General features: G+C 35.3%; 1 protein-coding gene and 1 pseudogene across 1 annotated transcript; one reads left to right on the plus strand and one right to left on the minus strand.

Annotated features, from left to right (window-relative positions):
* Window positions 1–1966: 1966 nt before the first annotated feature.
* Window positions 1967–3778, minus strand: LOC126693358 (zinc finger BED domain-containing protein RICESLEEPER 2-like). The gene is made up of 3 exons (XM_050389309.1): window positions 2467–3778; window positions 2268–2364; window positions 1967–2154 (listed from the first exon to the last, which is right to left on the minus strand). Exons 1-2 carry the CDS (start codon window positions 3659–3661, stop codon window positions 2279–2281), a joined length of 1281 nt encoding a protein of 426 aa, XP_050245266.1. The 5' UTR covers window positions 3662–3778; the 3' UTR covers window positions 1967–2154; window positions 2268–2278.
* A 12315-nt stretch (window positions 3779–16093) lies between these two features.
* On the plus strand, window positions 16094–23570 carry LOC126693360 (protein SIEVE ELEMENT OCCLUSION B-like; annotated as a pseudogene).
* Window positions 23571–23785: the final 215 nt, after the last annotated feature.

The following is a 23785-nucleotide window of genomic DNA, read 5'->3' on the forward strand; positions in this document are numbered from 1 at the left end:
ACACCGGCTCTACCTCCACCTTCATCAACTCACCCACCAGTTCTCAGATCTAGTTTTTTTTTTTTACCACTACATGGGTTTATTGATTTGGGCTTTTTGGCTACTTTTATGGGTTGTGGTCGGTGGCTGGGTATTTGAGTTGTGGTGGGTGGTTACATTTTTGGGTGGCTAAGATGTTTGTAGGTCCGTTGATGGCTGAGTTTTTGGGTGGCTGGAATGGTTTGTGGGCTATGGTGAGGATTGGGTTTGTGGGTTATGGTGGGTGGTTGGCCGGCTTTGGGCTCTCTTTTTTTGTTTTTCCTTCTCCAATTTGTGGATTTGAGTGGTCAGTGGAGTGTCAGGGTGGTGGTGGGTGGGTTTGTGCCGATCTAGTGGTGATTTGGGTGGTGGACTCGGTGGTTTGGTTTTTTTTTTTTTTTTTTTTTTTTTTTTTTTTTTTTTTTTTTTTTTTTTTTTTTTTTTTTTTTTTTTTTTTTTCGAGCCAAAACAATAGAAGGTCTTTATTTAACTGAAGAAATTACATGTAAAACTAGCAACTAACACTAGTGTAGGGGAACACCAACTACATGGAATGGTGTCCCTAGAGAAAGCACTGAAATACAATGGAAAACCCAACCCTAGAAACATTATACTCAGCCCGTTCAAACATGTGTAGCCATTAGTTGTTGATATTCCTCCGAAGAAACCACTGACACCCTCAAGGATGGTCTTCAGGTGGACCTAGACTTGCTCAAAATTGTTTTGTGAGATTGTTAAAATTCTTTTAAAATATACTTCTTTTTTTTTGGCATTTTCAGGAATACAAACCAAACACGGTAAAATGAAAATATTTTCCGTAAAATATTTTACCTTTGCAAATATTTTACGTCGAAACAAACAGCCCACTGTCTTTATAAATGGGCTGTAAAATGTAGGGCTGTCCACGGGTTGAGTCAGCCCGGGTTTGGGCCCAACCCGCACTCGACCCGATTGGGTCGGGTCACTGAAAAACGGACCCGCAATCATCTATAATATGGGTTAAACCCGTCGGGTCAGATCATCGGTTTGAACGGGTCGGATCATCGGTTTGAACGGGTTGGACCTCTTATTGGGCCTTTTCTGTAAATTTTATTGAATTTAATTTTTTTGGGCCTTTTGGCCGAAATTATTGGACTTTTCAACGAATTAATAGTTTTTGAATCTTAACATATCAGATTGGGCCTGTTTTTTACTAAATTTCTTTTAAAATGGGCCTTCAACTCTACTATAATTTGTCCAAAACTCCAAATTCATACTTCCCAGAATGTAAAATATCAATACATTATCAATTCAAATTTCAAAGTATGAATTCAAAGTATGTAAAATGGGCCTTCATTGAGTATGAATTCAAAGTAAAATCTGGATACCTGTTAAATATCAATAGAATGTAAAACCTAGGCATTAATCAAATAGATAAAAACACAAATACACAATTATCATTTTGTTACCACCTGTTCATCATCCACACATTATAACAAATATTTTCCAAATTGCCTAAGCCTTGAGGCCTGGGCAGTACCATTTTGTTTCCACATTCATCAATAAAACACAATTACCATTTTTGTTACCACCTTTTCATCATCCACACATTATAAATTTATAACAAATATTTTCCAAATTGCCTAAGCCTTAAGGCCTAGGCAGTACCATTTTGTTTCCACATTCATCAATCTGTCAAGGTGAAAACATACCTAGTACCTACCAACCATTCCACACATCAAACAAATTTCCAGAACCACATAGGCTACAAGCACTACTAAAAATACATCATCTTCATAATTTGATATATAAAGCCATAGAGGCAGCAGAGAAGGTAGTTACTGCACAAGGCAATAAACTACCAAAGCAGTAGGCAGTTCCCAGCAGTATATATAATAAGTTACAACTATGAAATACTATTAAGTATTTCCAAAAAATAGCTTTCCTAAGGCAGTAACGAACTACTCTGTTTTCTATAGTTAACATGTCCATAACTTATAGAGAGGAAAGCCTACACAGATGCTAAGTTTTCCTTCCTCTAAGCAAGACAAGAGTTCATGTATAATTATAATTAGAAAAGCTACACATCTGTCCAAAAAAGCTTCAAAATATATCCAAAAAAACTGCCTCCTATACAAAAGGCAACCTTCCATCCTCCTACAATACAAGGGGAAAAATATTTATCAATACTATATAAAGACAGAATAACAGCTACAGAATAACCAAAAGGGACACCAATATGAACAAAAATTATAAAGGCAGAAACATACCCAATCAGTGATCATTCATCAATATTGACTGTGGTACGAGTACCACCTTTGTTTGAACAGGAACTAGAACTTGCTGCTGCTGTTGTTTGATTTAAAACTAGAAAAGAAAAAATTGAGACAATAGATTAAATTTTGCTCAAGTATATGACACATTTAATAACACTTAGTAAACAAGAAGATTGGAAGTTAAACATATTACCTAATTCATGAAATTCATCCTCCAAGGCCTCCATCTCGTCCTTTGACTTGCGAAAAGAAATTGGGACACGGGCTTGCAGCCAGTTTTGAGCACAAATAAGATTTTGAACCATGAGAGGGGAGAGTGAACTTCGAAATGGATCAAGTATGCGCCCTCCGGTACTAAAAGCCGATTCAGAAGCAACCGTAGAAACAGGTACAGCCAGCACATCCCTAGCCATTTTGGGCAGCACTGGGTACCTATCTGAATTGGCTTTCCACCACTCCAAAATCTCAAATTTCACATCCCTTCTACTCTCACAATTTTCAGCCAAATATTTTTCCATCTCATTGCTACACCCTATAGACTTCTCAACCTCTAAAAACCGCTCATATCGTGAATTAACCATTGCATACGGATCACTACAACCAACTGTATCACCTTCCATGTGTGTCCTCTCATTCTCACTTGGTAGCACCACATTTGGTGAATCAACCCTAGAGTAATCATCATACAACCTAGCCATAAAACTCCCCACCAAGTCAACCATCTCATTAGCCACTTCATCCCCATAAATTTCAAAAAAAGAAAACTTCAAAAACCTCATTTTCTTCCTTGGATCCAGCACCACAGCCACATACAAAAGCTTATTAATTTTATCCCCTTTCCCCCAGTACTTTTCAAACTTAGCTTCCATTTTAGTTGCCATGTTTTTCAAGAGATGATTTTGAGATTTAATTAAATGAGCAATATTTTCTTGAATCACAAACATCTCATCAAAGAAGGTATTTGAAGTCACATACAAAGAACCGGAGAACTTTTTAGTTGCATTGTAAAAAAGTTTCAAGAAACCCACAAATGTCCTACAATTTTGAAAATCAACCCCACAAGGAGATCCCAAACCACCACTATTTTCCTTGTTCAAAAAGTATGAAGAATAGCTATCATCCTCAAAGTCCATTCTTAGGAACACTTTCTCAAATTTTTCAGCAGTATCTAACATGAGATAGGTAGAGTTCCACCTAGTTGGTACATCAAGACTTAGCAAACATTTGGATTCAATACCTAATCTCTCCATAATACTCCTAAAAGTTTGATTTCTATTTGGTGAGGACTTCACATACCTCACTGCTTCACGCACCCTAGCAATGGACGGATCAATTTCTTTCATACCATCTCCCACAATCAGATTTAAGATATGTGCACAACACCTCATGTGCAAGAACTCATGTTCTAAAATAGTCCCCTTCCAATCTTTAGTTACTGTTTGTAAAAATTTAATGGTAGCACCATTAGAGGAAGCATTATCCACTGTCAAGGTGAATATGCCATCAACGCCCCACTCACAGAGACACATCTCAATCTTTCTACCTATAGTCTCCCCCCTATGGTCTTCCACTTGACAAAAATTCAAAATTCTTTTATGCAAGTTCCAATCATCATCAATAAAATGACCTGTGAGGGACATATAATTTAGATTTTGAATACTAGTCCATGTGTCCGTAGTAAGGCACACCCTACGACCTTTCAAGGCTTCCCTTAGTTTCTCTCTCTCAACACCATAAATGCTAATCACATCTCTAGCCACAGTTTGACGAGATGGGATATCCCTGATTTGCAACTTAGGTTGTAAGGTTGTTGAATATTTTTGAAACTCATACCCTTCAACAAACCTAAAAGGCAACTCGTCTATTATAATCATTTCTGCGAGTGCCTTCCTAGAAGCCTCAACAGTAAAGGCTGTTGGTACAAGCTTAAACCCTTCCTCCCCATTCATTTTGGGTTCAAATGCTAAGGTTTGTTGCCCTTTAAGTGAAGCTCTATTAGGGTTCTTAACACAGTTTGGTGTATGATTCAATAAATTAGTAGTACCATGACCCTTACTATTAGCACGGTAAGTTTTTTGGCAATAATGGCAAACAGCCTTAAATTGACCCTCACTCATTTTTATTTTTTTCAAAATGATCCCAGGCACTAGACTTTTTCCTATTATTACCACAATCAGCAACTATCTCACTCACTTTGGTTTTATCACTAGGTCTAGGTGGAAGTGCCTCAGCATTTGTTGGAGTGGGAACAGGTTCAGCTTGGATAGCAGGTCCAGCTTGGGCAGCGGGTGTTGTTTGGGAAGGGGGGGCATCAGTAGAGGGTTCCATGACCTAAAGACATCAAATTTAAGCATAAACAAACAACCATAAAAAAACTAATACTAAGAAAGATCATTGTAGTTGACCTCTTAAAGGGCAAAATCACATACATTGGAGCTTTGTAAAATAAGAAATATCATTATGCACAAGAATTTACTTCACTAGTACTGATTTCATTTAACACTCAGTGTTCTGTATCAAGGTAAATTACATGGCACTTCATGATTTCATTTAAATTGCAAGTATGCATTGTTTAAGAGTCAAGACAAAACTAAGAACTGATATAACTATAAGCATGTGAAAGAAATTGTCCTTGTTCAAAACATAGAGGCCCAATACATTTTCCCAAATCTTTTTTTTTTTTTTTTTTATAAAACCAGATCATAGACACAACTTCAGTTGAAGTGATCTGAGACTCTCATTGTCTTTAGTTCTCTCTTTTTTTTTTTCTCTTTTTTTTTTTTTTTTTTTTAATTTGCTTAGTTACACATAGCCAATGGTTTTTGAACAAACTTCCTCAACATCACAGTGTTCTTACATGGAAAGGAGGTGCTTGAGCACTAATCACAATCCGTCACCTCAAATAGTTTTTTACTTCAAAAAGTTACATGTGAAAGAAATTGTCCTTGTTCAAAACATAGAGGCCCAATACATTTTCCCAAATCTTTTTTTTTTTTTTTTTATAAAACCAGATCATAGACACAACTTCAGTTGAAGTGATCTGAGACTCTCATTGTCTTTAGTTCTCTCTTTTTTTTTTTTCTCTTTTTTTTTTTTTTTTTTTTTACTTTGCTTAGTTACACATAGCCAATGGTTTTTGAACAAACTTCCTCAACATCACAGTGTTCTTACATGGAAAGGAGGTGCTTGAGCACTAATCACAATCCGTCACCTCAAATAGTTTTTTACTTCAAAAAGTTACAAACTTTGTTTGGTGTCTGTATTATTCGTTAAATCCTCACCATTCTTTATACAATAAGGCAATCAAATAATCTTAAAAGCTTTAAAAAACAATCAGAACTGAAGAATCTAAATAACTAATAAAAAAGAGAAAGAACAGATTTGTTTGAGCGACACGAACCTGTTGACGAGGAAAGCAAAACCACGGTCGCCGTGCTTGAAGGCTGGGAGGCGGCGGACGGTACCCTTGGTGCGACAGACCAGCGACAACACTCCGATCCTCTGCTCAGCGGGGATACGTGTGAAGATGAACCAGCAAGGCAGCAAGGTTTGGTGTTTGGTCCGTTGGAGACTTGGAGAGTTGGATTGAAGTCAAGGGTTCCAAAATAAAAGAGGGATTTTGAATCAGCCCTTAAGACTAGAGAGCAGAGAAAAGTGGAACAGAGAGAAAAATCAGATCTATTTAAAAGAGAAAGAGATGAGGGTTGAGGGTCTCTTGAGGCTGAGGGAGGGTAACCGGCCATGGCTTGGGGAAGTGGAAATTTTTGACTATGATTTGAGGTGAGGTGAGGGTTAGCCGTTCTGCACCTCTGAGAGTCTGAAGATGAAGAGAGATTTGTGGGATTTTCTGAAGAGAGATTTGTGGGATTTTCTTTTGTGCGTTGGGAACTTGGAAGTTGGAATGATTTTGTTGATCTTCAGAAGAATGAAGACCGTTGATCACGCTCAAATCGGACGGCCATGATTGCTTTGTGTGTAAAAATATTAGGAGCAAGTAGGCTGATTTGAAGTTTGAACTTAGCGTGTAAAACAAAAAAAAAAAAAAAACTGAGTGCTTTAACCGTTGATCACGTTCAAATTGGATGGCCATGATTGCTTGGTGTGTAAAAATCTTAGGTGTAAGTAGGCTGATTTGAACTTAGCGTGTAAAACAACAACAAAAAGCTGAGTGCTTTAAGTCCAATCAGTCTCTGTCTCCTCATTTCAGTCCTGGACAGCAACTCAGTCTTCACGGGTAAACTGAACTGAGTGCTGAATTACTTTTTTTTTTTTTTTTTAAATATCGGTTGGGTCGGGTAATGCGGGTTTTTTCTTCCTTAAACCGCTACCCGACCCGATTATTCGGGTTTTGAAAGAAATACACCCGAATCCGACTCACTACAGATATCGGGTTCACCCGTTGGGATGCGGGTCGGTCGGACCCGGTCGGTTTGGGCGGGTCAAAGAACCGCTGGACAGCCCTAGTAAAATGTATAGCTTTTGTGTTTTCCTTAGCTTTGTATTCCTCCTGCTGAATTTCCTTTCTTGGCAAAAAGATTTTTTCTGTTCTTTTGATTCTGTTAAATAAAACTCTGGTTTATTTATTTATTTATATAAAACAAGTAATCAACTAATTTACTCACTCTGTGGGGGCAACCTTGTTACCCCTTTCATCTAAACTTGGTTTGCACATTTTGTAATTCAAACCCAGAACACAAGAAAAATAGATTCATAGTAACTGAAACAACAAAATTCACAATATGAAGTATGAAGAAAAGGACAAAAAACTTTTTTGTCCAAACCACAAGATTCTATTACAATTAGAGTAACTTACATACAAAGAGGGTGTGCTATTTATAGACATGGATTTGACTCGTATAAGACGTTGGCTAACTAAAATTGGTTACAACCAAACCATAATCTGTCATTTAACAGTTTCTAATTTACTCACTTGTGGGGGCATCCTTATTATCAATTCCATCTAACCTTAGTTTTCATAATTTGTAATTCAAATCCAGAACACAAGATAAATACATTCACAGTAACTTAAACAACGAAATTCACAATATCAGGTAAACTTGGGGAAGATGGTGTTATAAATTGGATTCCTTCTAAGACAGGTCACTGCACTTGTAGTTCAACTTGGAATAAAATTTGTACAGCTTGGATGAAAGGTGCAAAATGGTAAGGTTGCCTGATGACATTTCTAGCATATGCATTCATTAGCATGTTGCCTGTTAATGATAGACTCTCCTCTAGATACAGAGGTGCTCTGGGAATATCAGGAAGACTTGTGTGTTTTCTATAGAAGCCAAATTAAGAGTAGAAACCATCTGTTTTTGTGTTATTTTTTCACTAGGATTTTGGCAACAAGTTTCGAAATTGTGTTCTTTCACTAGGAGATCAAGGGAAGAAGATTTAGAATGAAGCTATGTAAGATTTCTTGGGCTGCTACAATCTACCACATATGGCTGCAAAGAAACACACAAGGATTCATAATGACAATTTCAAGATAGGAAGCATTTTCGACCCATTAAAGTTGATGTAAGAAGGAGGGTTGTTTTGTTAAAAAGGAGAAGAAATTGCGTCTCTTTTAATCAAAGTTACATTTTGAAGTAAGAGAGCAAATCAATCCAAAAGCTTGTTGGCAATTACCATGCTATACAATCTACTTTCTTTGAACAATCTAATTTCCATTATCATCTAAATTGAATTTTCAGATTTTGCATTTCAAATCCATAACTAAAGTTGAATAGATTCACAGTAACTTAAATTCACAACATCACAAGAATAAATATTCTAGAAATTAGTTTAAGATTGTGTCCTGCTTACAATCATAATACCTAGGGGATCAAACCTGTGGTCTGGTGCCATCACTATGGATGGAATGCCAGATAAGCTACAGCAGGAACCACCCAAAAGCTTGTTGGAAATTAACATGCTTCACTAATTCATATATTACATAGACTATAAACAAGTAGTAGCGGTGATTGAGGAAATAGGCAAATATCTAAGGAGGAGAAACTTTGAAGCATTCAAGTAAAGGGAGATTAGAAAATTTTCAGTGATGCAATCTATGCTGTTAGGGATACTGTATCGTGAGAAACTGCAGTCCTGGCAGCAAATGCAAAGGAGTTAGCAAGGTCTTTCATAAGTTGAAATTTCTAATAGCTCACTATTGTTGTAAATGGGCAGTAAAATTTATGACTTTTGTGTTTTCCTTAGCTTGTCTTCCTTCTGCTATTATTTCTCCTTGGAGAAAAGATTTTTTGTTCTTCTGATTCAGTTAAATAATAGATGTACCTGACACCATTTTTAATTCACAAATTACAACATGACATGTCAAAAATTCTAAATAATATTATATCACTAGATTTATTAGGAAAAAAACTATTGAGAGGATTGAGAGGGGATGAATGGTCTAGCTTGAATCATGGTTTATAGTGGCACTGACCATGAGAAATGAGGGGAGAAGAATGGTCTAGCTTAACATGTAAATCTAGTTTTTACTAGCTGATGCCTTGTGTTGAGGGCCATTTGTGGAAGCCCAGGCAAACAGAAAGAGAGCCCAATAATGAGGGTAACAAAGAATTGACAAAATAGATAGCAAAAACCCATTAGGCCTAAGCGGCAGGAATAATGGATCATAAGCCCAACAAATAAATAAATGGATCTTAAAGAGGCAAGCGGGCTCAAAGAAGCCAGGAAAGAAAGAAATAGCATTCCATGGGTAGTGTATGAGGTAGAAAAGTGAGAAAGGGCCACCGCAAGCCCAAGGCAATGCAAACTAAGAGAGTAAGGGGTTTATGGCAGGCCCATGAACCTCAAAGATAAGAATAAGGTTATTGGGCCAGGGAAACCCGATGAAGTTAGTAAAAAGCCCATGGGAGTGTGGAATTAGCAAACGGACCGAGGAAGCCCAAAGAAAGCAATCGGGCTGTGGATGCCCAAAGGGACATAGGAGCTCATAAGTAAAAGCAAAACAGTACCCATGACAGGCCACTGAGAAAAGGGATAAACGGCTGGCCCAAGAGAGGTCCAGCAGGATTAAGTTATTACGGCAGGAATAACAGTCCAACGTTGTAAGAAATAAAGAAAATCAAGAATGGACCAAAGAAATGTAAGGCCCATCATCAGACAAAGCCCAGCTCTTGAATGGAGCGGGAAACCAAAGAAAAGCCCATATGAAAGGTCAGAAAACACAAACAGAGAGCCTCCAGATCACGGCAGACGCATGAGCAGCAGGCAGACTCTTGGACATATCTGAAAGGAAAGCACGTGCAAGGCTCAGGCACCACCAACCTGTACCCAGCCAATATAGGACGTGGTGGGACCATGGGCCAGAGGTAAGAGGTAAAGGGGGTATGGTTTGATGGTGGGGAGAAGGGAAAAGATCTATTTTGTGACTCTTGCCCAAGTCCTTTTGGGAGGTACGTCTTGTTGGGATGATAGACCACCCAAAAGAGACAAGTTTGAGGGGGAACCGTTGGGTGCATGCCTTGAGAGTAGAGGGAGAGAGCATTTATACCGTGGTAGGGGAGAAGTGCCACGGTAAATTGAGGAACGAAACAAACCTGCCTCTGTCTGGCAAGGGTGAATGTCGCACAGACCTGGTGGTCGGCAAGTACGCCCAGACCCGACAAAGGCAGTTAAGGGGCAAAATGGTAAATACTTGGTCACGGCAGGCACTATAAAAGGGCCCTTGCTGTGCCCTGAAAAAGGGATCGAAAAACAGAGCATTTTTACGGAGTAGAAAGAAAAACAAAGTAAAGAGAAGAGAAAAAAGATAAGAAAGAAAACAGAGAAGAAAAGAGAAAAAATTAAGGAAGAATGAGAGGTAATACAATGGGCATGCACCGATAGATCGGTTTCCCTCTCTCCCCCTTCAAATCTTGCTCTCTTCCAAAACGTAAACAAGGACTCTTTTTTTTTTTTTTTGAGCAATAACCATTCAGGTCCGACTCCCTCAAAGCCATTAATCCCCACGGCAGGATCCTTTCCCGGGAGATTATTTGCATTGAGAAGAGGCATTCTCTCCTCTTTGGCTTTGCTTCGGCAAACTAAATTAAAAAAAAAAAAAAAAAAAAAAAAAAAAAAAACTTGATTTATGCCCATTTGATTAGTTCGTATTATTTTCTTCACTTTCTCTGTGATTGACATTATCATGACTGTAATCATGCTTTATAAGTAGGGATTACATAGTCATTTATATAGATAGTCAGAATACTTTGTTTTGGTTATTATTATTATATCTGCTTGCCGTAACTCGTCTGAAACAATTCTGCTTGCCGTAAGCCTACTACTGGAAGACAAGGCATAAGTTTGTGCACAAACTGACCCAAGTTGAGTTACAATTGGACCGGCCCCAACTCCCTTACTCAGAAAACATTAGGGTCCATCACTGCAGGAGGCAGCCCAGCCCACCACACAACACACAAAAAAGGCCCCTACACCTTGTTAGTTTATAAACTATCTTCTAGTAAAATTTGCAGTAATTTTAGTTTGTAAGCTAGGTATTTGTAGTATCCTTAACATTATTTATCTAATATATGTATTAATATTATGTCAGCATAGGAGATCCTTTTTCAATTTGTTTTTGGACAAACTGGTTTGACCAACTTGATCATTGTGACAATTTAAATTGGAAAATGATAAAACAATCATAATGCTTATAAATTGAAGAGATAATGATGAATATGATTGATGACACCTCAATATTAGTATTTTTAGGTAATTTTGACCTATGACTATAATCCTGATAATTGCTCTTTATTATCAGATTAAGACACCAATTGGTTTTTGGTGTGTGCGAGGATTGAACCCCAAATCTCTTATTCGATGATAAGAACCTTTATCAATTGAACTAACTAAAACCCACTAATATTAGTAAATAAATGTGTTGATTACATTTTTATGATTGGTAACACATAAGTTTGTAAGGTTATTTTTTGTTTTTTGTTTTATTAACCTTGATTCTCTATCTTCACAGTCAAAAAAACAAAAACAAAAAAAAAAAAACCTTGATTCTCGTAATAAAGAAGAACAAATTATGCCACTTAGTTATAACACTCTTGAGATCAATTTATAATATTTATATAATAAAATTTGTGGTATCCCAATTCAAGCCAAGTATCAAGGAGGAAATGAAGTGGCTCACAAGTTGGGCCAATGGCCTCTTAAGTCTATAGCTTTGGATAATCTATGTCCTAAAAAGTTGCATGTGTGATGTGGCAATTTAGAAAAAAGAAAAATATTTTAATTATTATTTTGGTTCCTACTTCCTAAAGTGTGCCTTATGTGTTAAAATGGTTCATAATAGTTCAAATGTATTAGTTTAATAACTTCCTAATCTTTTATAACTATTTTGACACAATACCAAAAGGTTATAGACTAAACTAAAACATTTGAAATATTAAAGATCATTTTGATACATATGACAAACCTTAGGAACTAAAATGATGATTTAAATATTAAAAAAAAAAAAACATTGTTCTGTAAAGTACCCCTCAATTTGTTCAATGTTACCAAGATATTTAAAAATGTTGCACACAAAAAAAAAAAAAAAAAAAAAAAAAAAGATATTTAAAAATGGAAAAAAAAATTCCCCATATTGTGGGGGTAATGATATACTATATTTTCTATTATAATCTTTGTGCCTCTACCTAAAATAATAACATTAATAAGAGGTGTTATATTCATAACATTTTCATAATATTTTCATAACAAATCATAGATGATCAATTGTTATTGGTTCAAATTTGAATTTACTATTGAAATTACTTTTTTGCCCCAACAATAACAACCAATAATAACCTGATAACTAGAAAATATTGCGAATATTGCACTTCTCTATCAGTAATTAATGGGGGCAAATCTTTTAAAAAAAAAAAAAAATCTATGCCAGTGAATTTTTTTTATTTTGATTCCCTTGAAACCTTAGGAATGAAGAAAAAATCTAGAGCATGATTCTTCTGAATTGTGATTGGCTGGATGACGTATATAGGAAAAACAGTGGCAAATACGTACGTCCGTGAGCATTTAGTATCGAGATGTGTTGTAATTATCTCACCAAAAAAGAAAAAAAGAAAAAAGTATCGGGGATGTATTCCAGTTTCTATTTTATATCATAAAAAACTATTTTATCTATTTTATTACTCATTTTACAACTCATCCAACGTCTTAGTTTCTATTTTTACATACAAGTTATTAAAATACTATAAGCTACAATATTAAATAATATAAAAAAATTCAAAGGAGAGAGAGAAGTGGGAGAGAAGAGGAGATATTTTGAAATAAAACAATATGTTTTTTTACATCCTAAGCTACAGTAAAAAAAAAATACATACCCACCCCAGATGTGTATGTTTTTTTGCTTGTTGGTTGCTAAAATAGCAATTGTGAAGTTTTTACACCCCAATGTTAGCGCTCTAACATAACCATCTTTTTAACGTCTTTAGTAAAATATTCATGTTTCAGAATTTGAATTTGCTGGTATAGCGGTTGATGTGGCTTTTCTGAGTAAAAAAGGTCACGTGAAACTTGATATTAATAATGTTATGTTCTATACAATTTTTTTAAAGTGAATCTTGATATTGTTATTATCGACTTCTTTACAAAACTTTTTAAAAAAAGAACTCGATATTAAACTAAAACACTAGACACACACACACACACACTCTCTCTCTCTCTCTCTCTCTCTCTCTCTCTCTCTCTCTCTCTCTCTCTCTCTCAAATGAGAAGAATAATTTTCATTTTACCATAAAAATAATAAAATTCCACATGCTCATCAATTTAACTACAAGTACGCAATTGTTAGGGTTTTAGACCTTAATTGACACAAAATTAATCAACTTTTAACCATTTTACAATGAAATAAATGGAGTGCATATCATCTATTAATTACTTGGCAATCAAACTTAACCTCTCCCCCATTTTATTTTTTAGGGTAAAATATTATTTTGGTCCTCAGATTTTATTAAAAGTTTTTTCTTCATCCCTAAATTTTAAAAAGTTCTTTTTTCGTCTTTAAATTTTATAAAAAGTTTGTTCAATAATTTAAAGACAAAAATAGAAATGAAAAAAAAATAACTTTTTAAATAGTTTAGAGATGAAAAAAGAAAAAATCTTCTTTATAGTTTAAGGACATATATAAAACAATTTGCAATAATTTAAAAACAAAAATAAAATAAAACTTTTACAAATTTAGGAAAAAAAAATTCCTAAAATTTAATGATGAAAAATAAACATTTGATAATTTTTTTTTTTTTTTTTTTTTTGAGAAAGGATTTGATAAAATTTAGTAACCAAAATAGTATTTTATTTTACTTTTAATCTACAACCTATGAGAAATGGGATGGGCTAAAAATAACCGCTAGATATCATCAAATCGGATTTGTTCTTTTTAATACGTCTAGGTCTAGATTCAAGAAGAAAGAAACAAAAACAAAGCAGACTACACACTAAAAGCAAGAGCAAAACCCCCCCAAAAAAAAAAAAAAAATGATGAAACATATTTCTCACAGCACATGGACCTATACGCGTGCGGTCCACATTTGATGTGAGAGAAAAGTCCTCACGACCGTCCCATCTGATTAGATATTTTTTCCAACAGTGGACCCCATCAGTCCATCAGTTCTCACTTGGTCTTGTCTGTTTTCGCTGTGTCTTTCCTTACCCATGCATCACTTCCCTCTCCAACAATATCTTCTTCATTCCCAGCCTTAAAGAACCAAGAAAAATTCCCAAAGCAAACCTAGAAACCCCAGAAAAGCAAAATATACGACCAACCAATAAAACCAAAATCAAAGGCAAGCAAGATAGTCAGATACAGCAAGGAACCAGCAGTGAGAGTGGAGAGCCAAAGACAAAGCAGAAAGCAAGAAATAAGACAGTAGCAGAGTCAAATACAATAATTTGTTGACAATAATAAGAAAATAATGTTGCCAAGTACCATTTTACCCAAAAAAATGTTACTAAGTACCAACCATAAATAAAGCCCAATAAAGAAGGCTAATCCTCCTTTATTAATTTTATTCTATATCCCTCTTAATAAGATCTGGTTAATGTATACTCTAATAATTTATTTTGAAAAAGTTTTTATGAAAAATTAAAAAAACTGTCAAAACAGTTTATTACTTTTTCGTTTTTCATAAAAAGTTTCTTAATATAGTTTACACATTAGTAAATCCTCCTTAATATTTGAGGAAATATACCTTTCTTAGTAAAGGAATAATCTTTGCATATACTACAGTGTAAAGGGTCCAACTTTGTGGAAGATCCCTTACTATTGTGGGTATCAGCCAAGCTAATCTATACACTTTAGTATACAAGTACTCCACCAATCCCCAAACATAATAAAAAGAGTCAAACATTTGAAAAAATAATAGAACGAAATGTAGAGTAGATCGTTAAAATGCTAATTTAAAATACATAAAAGTAAATTTGGAACTGGGTAGCGCAATGCATCTGTTTTTCAAGGCGCAAGCTCCCCTCTAGTCCAAAATTCTCTCATTCTCTCCCGTTTTAATCTTGATGCAAGACACGTAGCAAATGAAAAATCTAACAGTGAAAAACAAAGCCACCTCGAAACGTAATTTATTGCTTTGTTCAAACACCTTTCAGCTACCTCTCTTGCAAACCCTCAACCCATACATCACTGCCCTTGGTAGCATACGGCAAGAAGCCATTGGAAATAGTGATGGAAACCTTGGAGTTACTGGCATCATTCCGAAAATCTCTTGGTGTTACATCTCCTCTGCAAGTAAAAGAAAAAAAAAATCTCAAAAAAATCATGTGGAAACTTCCGATTCTTTTCTGGTTCATCTCCATTTTTGCACAAATCCACAAAAACTCCATATGGGTCTATCCATTCCCATTCAATACTTGAAAACCCTACTTCACCATTTGGGTTTTGCTCCAATCCTCTTCCAAACATTAAAAATCTTAATGAATTTCACCAAAATCACTTCTTAGGTTTTGAATCTCTCAGATCTAGGCATAACTTTTGTGGGTTTGCTCCCTTTCACTTCAATGTAATCAAACCCAACATCTATTCTATTTTTTACAACAAATCACCCAAATAAAAGGTATTGCCTCTTTGACTGTGTCAATACAAAACCTTATCTCATAGAAGTTTTAACTTGGGCTCCTTGTTGTTTCATTCACCACTGGACGTTGATTAGCTGGTGTTGAAGAATCTGCATATAATCATGCAGTATAGAATCTATAGAATAATCCATTTTGACTATTTGTGAAGGATGCAACTGTCGTGTTTCTAGGTAGAATTTCCAATGGCTCCGCTGCCAAGGACGGTGGTGTATGGGCTGTGGGTTTGCAAGGGAGATCGCTAAAGATGTGGGTAAAATTGAAATAAAATACATTTCAAGGTGGCTTTGTTTTTTACCATTAGATTTTTCATTTGCCACGTGTCTTGCATCCAAATTAAAATGGGAGGGATTGGGAGAATTTTGGACTGGAGGGGAGTCGGGCCCTTTTTCAACAAGCCAATGAGAATGAGAAGACTCAAAAAGGGCTGGCTCACCTCCCATTACCTGCTGTTTTTAAATAGATTTGAGACACCTGTCAAATAATAAATCTAATGGTCAAAAACAAAACCACGTCAACCCTACTTTATTTATCACACATATACTCTTTTTTTTGGGGCAAAATGGCCCATTACCATTAATTATTGAAATATTTTGCCCAAAAGCACTGTTTCGAAACAATATAGTGATCTACCACTTTTTGTGGTACTCGAGCTTGGTGAGCTCGAGTACCGTATTTTTTTAATCCACCGTGGCACCATGACATGGCATCTGGTTAGTGAGGTACACAGCTCTAAAAACACACAGGTTTCAGGTTTATCTCTCACTTCTCACTCTCACTTACCAGAACACACTCTCACTCTCACTTACACCTAAACATACAAACCCCAAACCCTCACACCATCGGCGGCAGAAAACCCGTTGGCGCCAGAAGACTCTCATCGGCGGCGACCTCTCAGCTCTCTCACTGTCTTAAGAGACTGAAACGACGTCGTTGTGATCGCTTTCGCGTATCGATAATGGCCGGGGGAGTGGAATCGTGGTCTCCGTCGGCGTTGCCGCCTGAGGGAAGAGGAGAAGGGAAAGTGGTGGTTGTTGGAGGAGCGATGGTAATGGACTTTCCGTTGGATGACAGTGGTGCGACATCGTTTTCGTCCTCCTCTTCTTCTTCGCCCTTTCTTCGCCCAAATTGCCTCGCAGGCTTCGCCGAAGACTCTCCGAGTCTAAGTCCCCGCAGGACTATACTGTCGAAGATATCGAAGCCAAGCTCCACCACGCCGATCTTCGCCGCCAGGTCTCTCTCTCTCTTTTTGGTGTGGTTCTTGAATATGAAGACTCTCTCAACTTTACTCTTCTCAGCTGTTGTCGTTGTTGTTTTTTTTTTTATTTGAAAATTTTTTAATTCATTTAATTAATTACTATTATCACTAACAAAAAGGTTCGTGTTTATTTACTGAGAAAATTAACGGAAAAAGATTGAGAAATCAACTCTACTGTTCTTTTTTTTTTTTTCGTTAATTAAATATAATTATTTGAACTGCATGTTAATTAAATATAATTATCATAATGTCACGTTAATTATGATTAATTAAAAAAAAGTCGGTTTGTTTGTTTTCTCAGAAAATTGAATCTTGAGCGTTTTTTTTTGTTGTTAAATTGATGATTATTTTGAGATTTTGGTTATGGTTTAATTTCTTAACTTTTCGATTATTTACTGAGAAAATCAAATTCAAGGGAAAGAAATAACTAGAATTTCTTGGTTTGTGAAATTACTTGGAACTTAATTGAGCCAATTAATTCTTCAGGTAGTTAAAGATTCTTGTTTTAAACATGCTAATTAGTTAATTAAACGTTTTGAAGACTTGTCAATCTGAATTTCATTTACAGAAAATCTTCAGAGATCACCAAACAGTGTGATCGTTTCATAAAAGTTGGTACAGTCTGTAATTTTCTCAGGAGCCAGATCAAAATTTTGATTTTTTTTTCTTGGTAACCAAACATGGTAATAGGATTTGGATATAAGCTTCCTGAATCTCAAAGAATCATGGGTTATGTTATTTATTTATAAATATATATTTTTTGGGAGGTTAAAAGTTAAAAGCTTTGTATTGAAGGGTTTTTTTTTTTTTTTTTTGGGGGGGGGGGGGGGGGGGGGTGTTAGGTAAAGATGGGTGCTTCTTCTATTTGAGTTTTTTCTATTTTGCACTTTCTGGTCTTTCCTTTTCACGTCTGGTGGGCGGGTGCTTCTTCTATTTGAGTTTTTTCTATTTTGCACTTTCTGGTCTTTCCTTTTCACGTCTGGTGGGCGTCTCTTTGTTCCATTTTCAAATTATTTTGCTTTTTAACATTCTTTCCTTAAAAAAAAAAAAAAAAAAAAATGATTACTTGTTGAATTGAATTTAAATTATCCCTTACTTTTTCAATAAGAAATTTAGTTTTGTACCCATTTTTTAAAATAGTTTTTTGTAGTCACTATCTTTATTTCCATGAAAAAAATTCACTTTGTAGGCATTTCTGTGTTTTCATTTTCTGAATCCTACATTGGTTTTTTTAAATTGTTCTTAGTCCCTCTGAATAGTGAATCTTACATGAGCTTTATTCTGTCATGTTGTTTTGGGTGCAGCAATACTATGAGAAATTGTCAAACAAGGCTTGAGCGAAGCCCAGAAGCCCATCACAGTCCTCATCTAATGAGGAAGATCTTGGTCAGCGCCTTGAAGCGAAGCTCAAAGCTGCTGAGCAGAAGAGGTAATATTTTTGTATTGCATAACTTATTTTTCAGCCTTTTGAAAATGGGGTTGTTTGAGAAAGCTTCACCTAGGAAAAAATTGAAGTTTAAAAAAGCTGTGCTTTGAAAAAGTGCGGTTAGAAAATGCATGTTTGCATTACCAAACATGCATTTTGAGATCTTTGACTTTGACTAAAAAGTCAAAATTTTCAAAATGGACATGTTCTACTCAATTTTTCGAGTAGAAAAATAGAAAAATTAATTGTGGTAGTGTACCTGTGCATTAGGCTTAATGTTAATATCTCGTTGACGTGGATTCTGGGGACTTATTTCGTTAAGAAAATAATATAGTACTAGATTTTCCTTGTGACCTATGGTATTCGGTGTTGGATGGCTATAAAAAGCTCAAGTTTTTTTCGCAACAAGAACTCAAGCAAACCCTAACTCTTCTGCCCCAAACCTTGTGATTTTCTAACCTTTTTTTTTTTTTTTTCTTGTGTTACCCAATTAGTAATCCATTATGGGCAGCAAGTTGGTGCCGAGTTCAATACAACAAAGTGAGCTGAGCGTGTTAACCATGTCCGACCTCGACATCATGAACCACATTTACGCAACCCATGTTCATGGTGACGAAAAGTTTGATGTTGAGTCTCTTTTCGTTCTCGTCGAAAACATCCTTAAGCGTGCCACCCTGATTGTTGACCATGTTGCACTGGTACACTACCATAATTCTTTATTAGAATAAGATGCTCTCTCTCTCTCTCTCTCTCTCTCTCTCTCTTGTTTATTTTCTTTTTCCTAAATCGGAATTTTAACTTGGACTGAAGCATTCCATAGTTTGGAATACACTATAGTGAGGTAGGGTATCCATTACTTTTACCAAAGAAATTGAAAAACCACTTCAGCCTTAACGAAGTGGAATAAGCACACAAGGTTGCTTTACATTTTTGTTTCTTTAAAATGAGGGATATGTAATGCTAGTCCATTTTGTTGGGATGAGCATAGGTATGAGAATCAAAGTGAAGCATTTGGGTGTGTTCTAGATTACTAAGGCCGGACAAATATAAAAATTTTAGAGTTAATTACAACAATTTTCATAAAATATTTTTTAATTATTGTAGATGGTTAATGATAGCTAATGAAGTGATGTGACCATACAAGAACCAATAAAAATGCCAACTCAACTAACATTACTCAGAAAAATAATTTTCCTCTTTATTCTTCTCAATACAATTATTTACACTCACTGCAGGGTACCCAAGTACACTTAGAGAGCTTGGAAGACAAGACCCCTAAGGCCAACTTTAATCCACCATTGTGTACACTGAAGAAAATTTCCAGCGAGGTAATCAGAATGATATAATTTTATTTGAAAATAATTAAATTAATATTTATAATTAAAAGTGTTTAAATAATGCTCAAGTGATTAAATTCATTAGTTCTTAATTTATCAATTATTATACCAGTAAGCATCATTTTAAATTATTAGATTAAAATTTTTCATAATAAAAGATTTGTAATGTCAGATGCAATGCAAGACTCCTGGTGAGGAAATTGCCCACAAGACAACAATGTCAATACTTAACAAACTGTCAAGCTATTCGTGGGATGCAAAGGCAGCGCTCACACTGGCTGCTTTTGCTTTAGAATATGGGGATTTCTGGCTACTTGCCCAACTTCACCCATCAGACCAACTCGCCAAATCAATTGGGATCTTAAAGCGAGTACCTGTTATCTTAAGGCGCCCAGGCCTTCAAAAACATCGAAGAGCATTGGTTGAACTTAACAACCTGATCAAGATCACATTGGAAGTGATAGAGTGCATCTTTGAGTTGGAGAAGCTATCTATCTATGATACAAGGGATGTACCTGCATTGTTAATTGCCATGGACCGTATTCCAGTCGATGTCTATTGGGCTATCATAACTGTTGTAGCTTGCTCAACTAAGATGTGTGGCCTCACTAATGAAGAGTAAGTTTTGATCAAATCTTTGAAGTACTTCCCTATCCTATACGTGTTATAAGTCTTATTAATTACTATACGAGCAATCTTGTTTTCACAAACTTTAGTCAAAAACCTTTTATGAAGTTTCATCGCCGCGTTTTCTGTTGTGAAATGGGTATTTAGTTTTTACAATTGAGTGAAAATTAAATCTTGTGAAAGATTTTTCAATAGAAGTTTTGAAAATGATATTGTTGTTGTTATAATATAAGTGGGTAATTAATAGAAAGAAATCTAGTTATTGTTGATAGTTCTAAAAAGATATTATCATTTACCATTAAAAATATTGATTTATAAATTTTTGTTTATTAAATTGGGCTAAATTACCATACAGCTCATGGTGTATATGGGTGTCCGTGACCAAAATGAAATCGTCAGAATCCCCTTCAAAAATCCTTTAATAATTTTATTCTAATAGAAACTTTAGGACTTCAAAATTTAGGAATTAAAATATTTGTGTGACTAGATTGTAATAGAGTTAAACTACAAGAAATAAAATTGGTTGTAATTGAAATTCATCCCCCAAAATCTCTTACTTTGGACAAAAGCTTAACAATTTCATTTTAATCAAAATTTAAAGGGGTCAATTATAAAATTAAAAATTTGAGAACTAAATTGAGTTATAATATATAGAAGCAAACCACATAGAATAAATTGTAATTTTTCCATTAAAAAATTAACGCGAATGGTTGCCCACTTTTCAGGGACCAGGTGCAGGAACTATCCCACTTTGCTCAGAAGCTCAACATTGTCCTCAGCATATTAAAGAAGCAGATTCAACTTTGCAAACAACAAATAGGTAAAGGCCACTAAGCGGTTTCGTTCTTAAGAATGCATTGATGCTGAAAGCTATCTTACCTAGCTATGTTGCAAAATGCAATGCAATGTCTTCAAAATGGACCACACTGCTCATGAAAAATCCTTGTTTACACAGAGGATCTGGAGGCTCATAGAAAGATCAAGAAACTCGTTCAAGCCCCTAATGAGATTATGGAGGTTTTCAAGACGCTTATTTATGCCAAGAATAATCTGCAGCTGCTAATTGATGGTTCTACTCAAAAAACGGTGCGGTCTTTTAACACGTCATTATATAGTTTGTTACCATGACTGTTAACCCTTATCACAGCCACAAGTTCAATTGTACTGCTAGCTGCTCTCTTGATAATTCTCTTTTATCATCAGATCAAAGATACCAACTTTTTTTTTAAAATAGGCGAGGATTAAATTTAAAAATTTTATTCAATCACAAGAGACTTTACTATATAAACATGTCATATTTATCCAAAGCTTAAGGAAATGGAATCCAAAAAAGTTATAATAATTGAATCACTATATATATTAGCATTATAAACTAAAAAAAGCACTATATGTTTGCCATTCATAATTGTCCTTAAGATTCTCAGGAAAAAAATTGTCTGTAAGATAATATCTTCCCAGATACCATGTTCTAAAACAGCGGCACACATGATAAAACACCAAATATTTTATATATCGAAAGAATACCACACATGCAATATTGCAACCAACGTCAAAATAACTTCACCTTTTGTCAAGAAATAATTGTGGAATGGGATCCGAGGAACAAAGGTAAAAGCATTTTCATTAGTTATAATTTAACTTGACTAAAATATAGACTTTTTTAAAAATAATAATAATAACAATAAAAATTTAAATATATAACGTTTGGATTCATTATGATAGTTTTTCTCATCAACCTAAAACACTGATTTTTAATATGGACGAAAGTTGAACTCCTACTATTTAAGAGAACTTTTATTTTTTGAAGAAGGAAAACATAACATCATCACGAAGATAAAACCATGTGTCACCATAACAAATACCAAGTTCTTTAGAACCCACTGGTAATTTAATTTCGTTGAATCAAGTGCAATAAAAAAATCAAAGAATAATTAGTTTATCGGGTATGAAGTTGGTGCTAATATTTTTTTTGAGCAAAAAGTTGGTGCTAATATAGAGACTCTGATGTTTTCAATTGTATTGACAAACAGGTCAGCATTGAAGTGTTAAAAAAGAAGAATATTCTATTGTTCATTCGGGCGTGGACATCTCTATTGATGAAATTTCGCTCTTAAAGCCAATTTATGATGCGATAAGGAAGGAGGAGCAGTACAAGATTGTATGGATCCCGATTGTTGACCAATGGAACGATGAGACGCGTAAGAAGTTTGAGATGCTCAAGTCCAAGATGCCATGGTATGTAGTGCAGTACTTTTCACCCATAGCTGGTATTAGGTTCATAAAAGAGGAGTGGCACTTCAAGAACAAGCCTATTATCGTGGTGATGAACCCAAAAGGGAAGGTGGAGTGCCCAAATGCAATCCATATGATTCGGGTATGGGGAATGAGGGCCTTTCCTTTCAGTAGCTCTGTTGAAGAAGCTCTGTCAAATGGAAGAGACTGAATGGGATCCATAGTGACTGGCATAAACCCAAATTTACATAATTGGGTAAAGTTAACTTAACTAATACAAGTTCTAAAACTCAATTGTTTAGGCACTAACACACACATTCACAAATGAATAAAAATCTTTTATCTTACTCTAAATATTCCACTTAATACTCTGCACATTTTGTCATGCGTATTTTTTTTTTCCATTTAAAATAACAAAATTTTTTATATAATTAATGGAGTATGAATTGAAATACTGAGAGTATACATATGTGATTTAATCTCACACATAATTAAACTAGTGATGTTCATGTAGAAAAAAAATTGATGATTAAAACATTTGGCTCAATCAGATCAAAGAGGAGAAGTACATTTTCTTCTATGGTGGCAAGGACAAAGAGTGGATTCAACAATTTACTAAAAGTGCAAATGCCCTTGCAAACGATCCAATGATAAAGGACGCAAGGGTTTCTATAGAGTTGCTTTGTGTTGGAAAGAGCAACAAAGGTGAGGATGACCACAGTATCTTAGGGCATTTCTGGAACCGTATAGATAGCTTTTTCTTTTCCAAAACACAAAGGAAAAGTGAACCCGACCCAGTGACACATGAAATCCAAAAGCTGCTTTCCTACAAGAATGAGAGTGGATGGGCTGTGCTTAGTAAAGGGTCTAAAGTGGTGGTGAGTGGACATGGGACCTCATTTTTGAAGGTGTTAGAGGAGTTTGAGAAATGGAAAGAGTATGTGCGCCAAATAGGCTTCGAAGTTTGCTTCAAGGAGTACCATGATAAGCTTCTTCACACTATTCGACGTTGTTGCTGGGTGGATATCCCCATTACTACTGGAAAGATCCCAGAGCATATGAAATGTCTCGAGTGTCCACGAGTCATGGAGGCCTATATTAGTTTCAATTGTTGCCACATTGACAGTGCTGGACTGCATTAGATCCCTACTTCTCTTACTGCTAGCTTGTATTGCTACTAAATAATGTTATTATGTTTAAGACTTTTCTTTTTATGCTAATATAGTGTTTAAGATTTTTTTGGTTAGTAACCAGTGCCACTAGTATGAGGGTGGGTGTGTGTTTGAGACTTGAGTAATGCTTCGAAAAAAGACATCTTGATTAATTTGGTGACTGATGCCCACATTTGTGGGGTGCATCTTTATATAACGTCAAATTTTGACATTGTAATAATGGAAGGCATCTTTATTTATAAGTATGACACTTGCTAATTGCTAGCATCTTCTTTTTTAATGATCTTTTTTTAGGTTAAAAGATGGAACTTTGAAGATATAAGTATTCACAATAGAAATTTTAAAAAATTAGGCAGATTAGTACCCGAGTCCACCAA

The sequence above is a fragment of the Quercus robur genome, chromosome 7 (assembly GCF_932294415.1).
Source record: "Quercus robur chromosome 7, dhQueRobu3.1, whole genome shotgun sequence".
NCBI classification, from domain to species: domain Eukaryota; kingdom Viridiplantae; phylum Streptophyta; class Magnoliopsida; order Fagales; family Fagaceae; genus Quercus; species Quercus robur.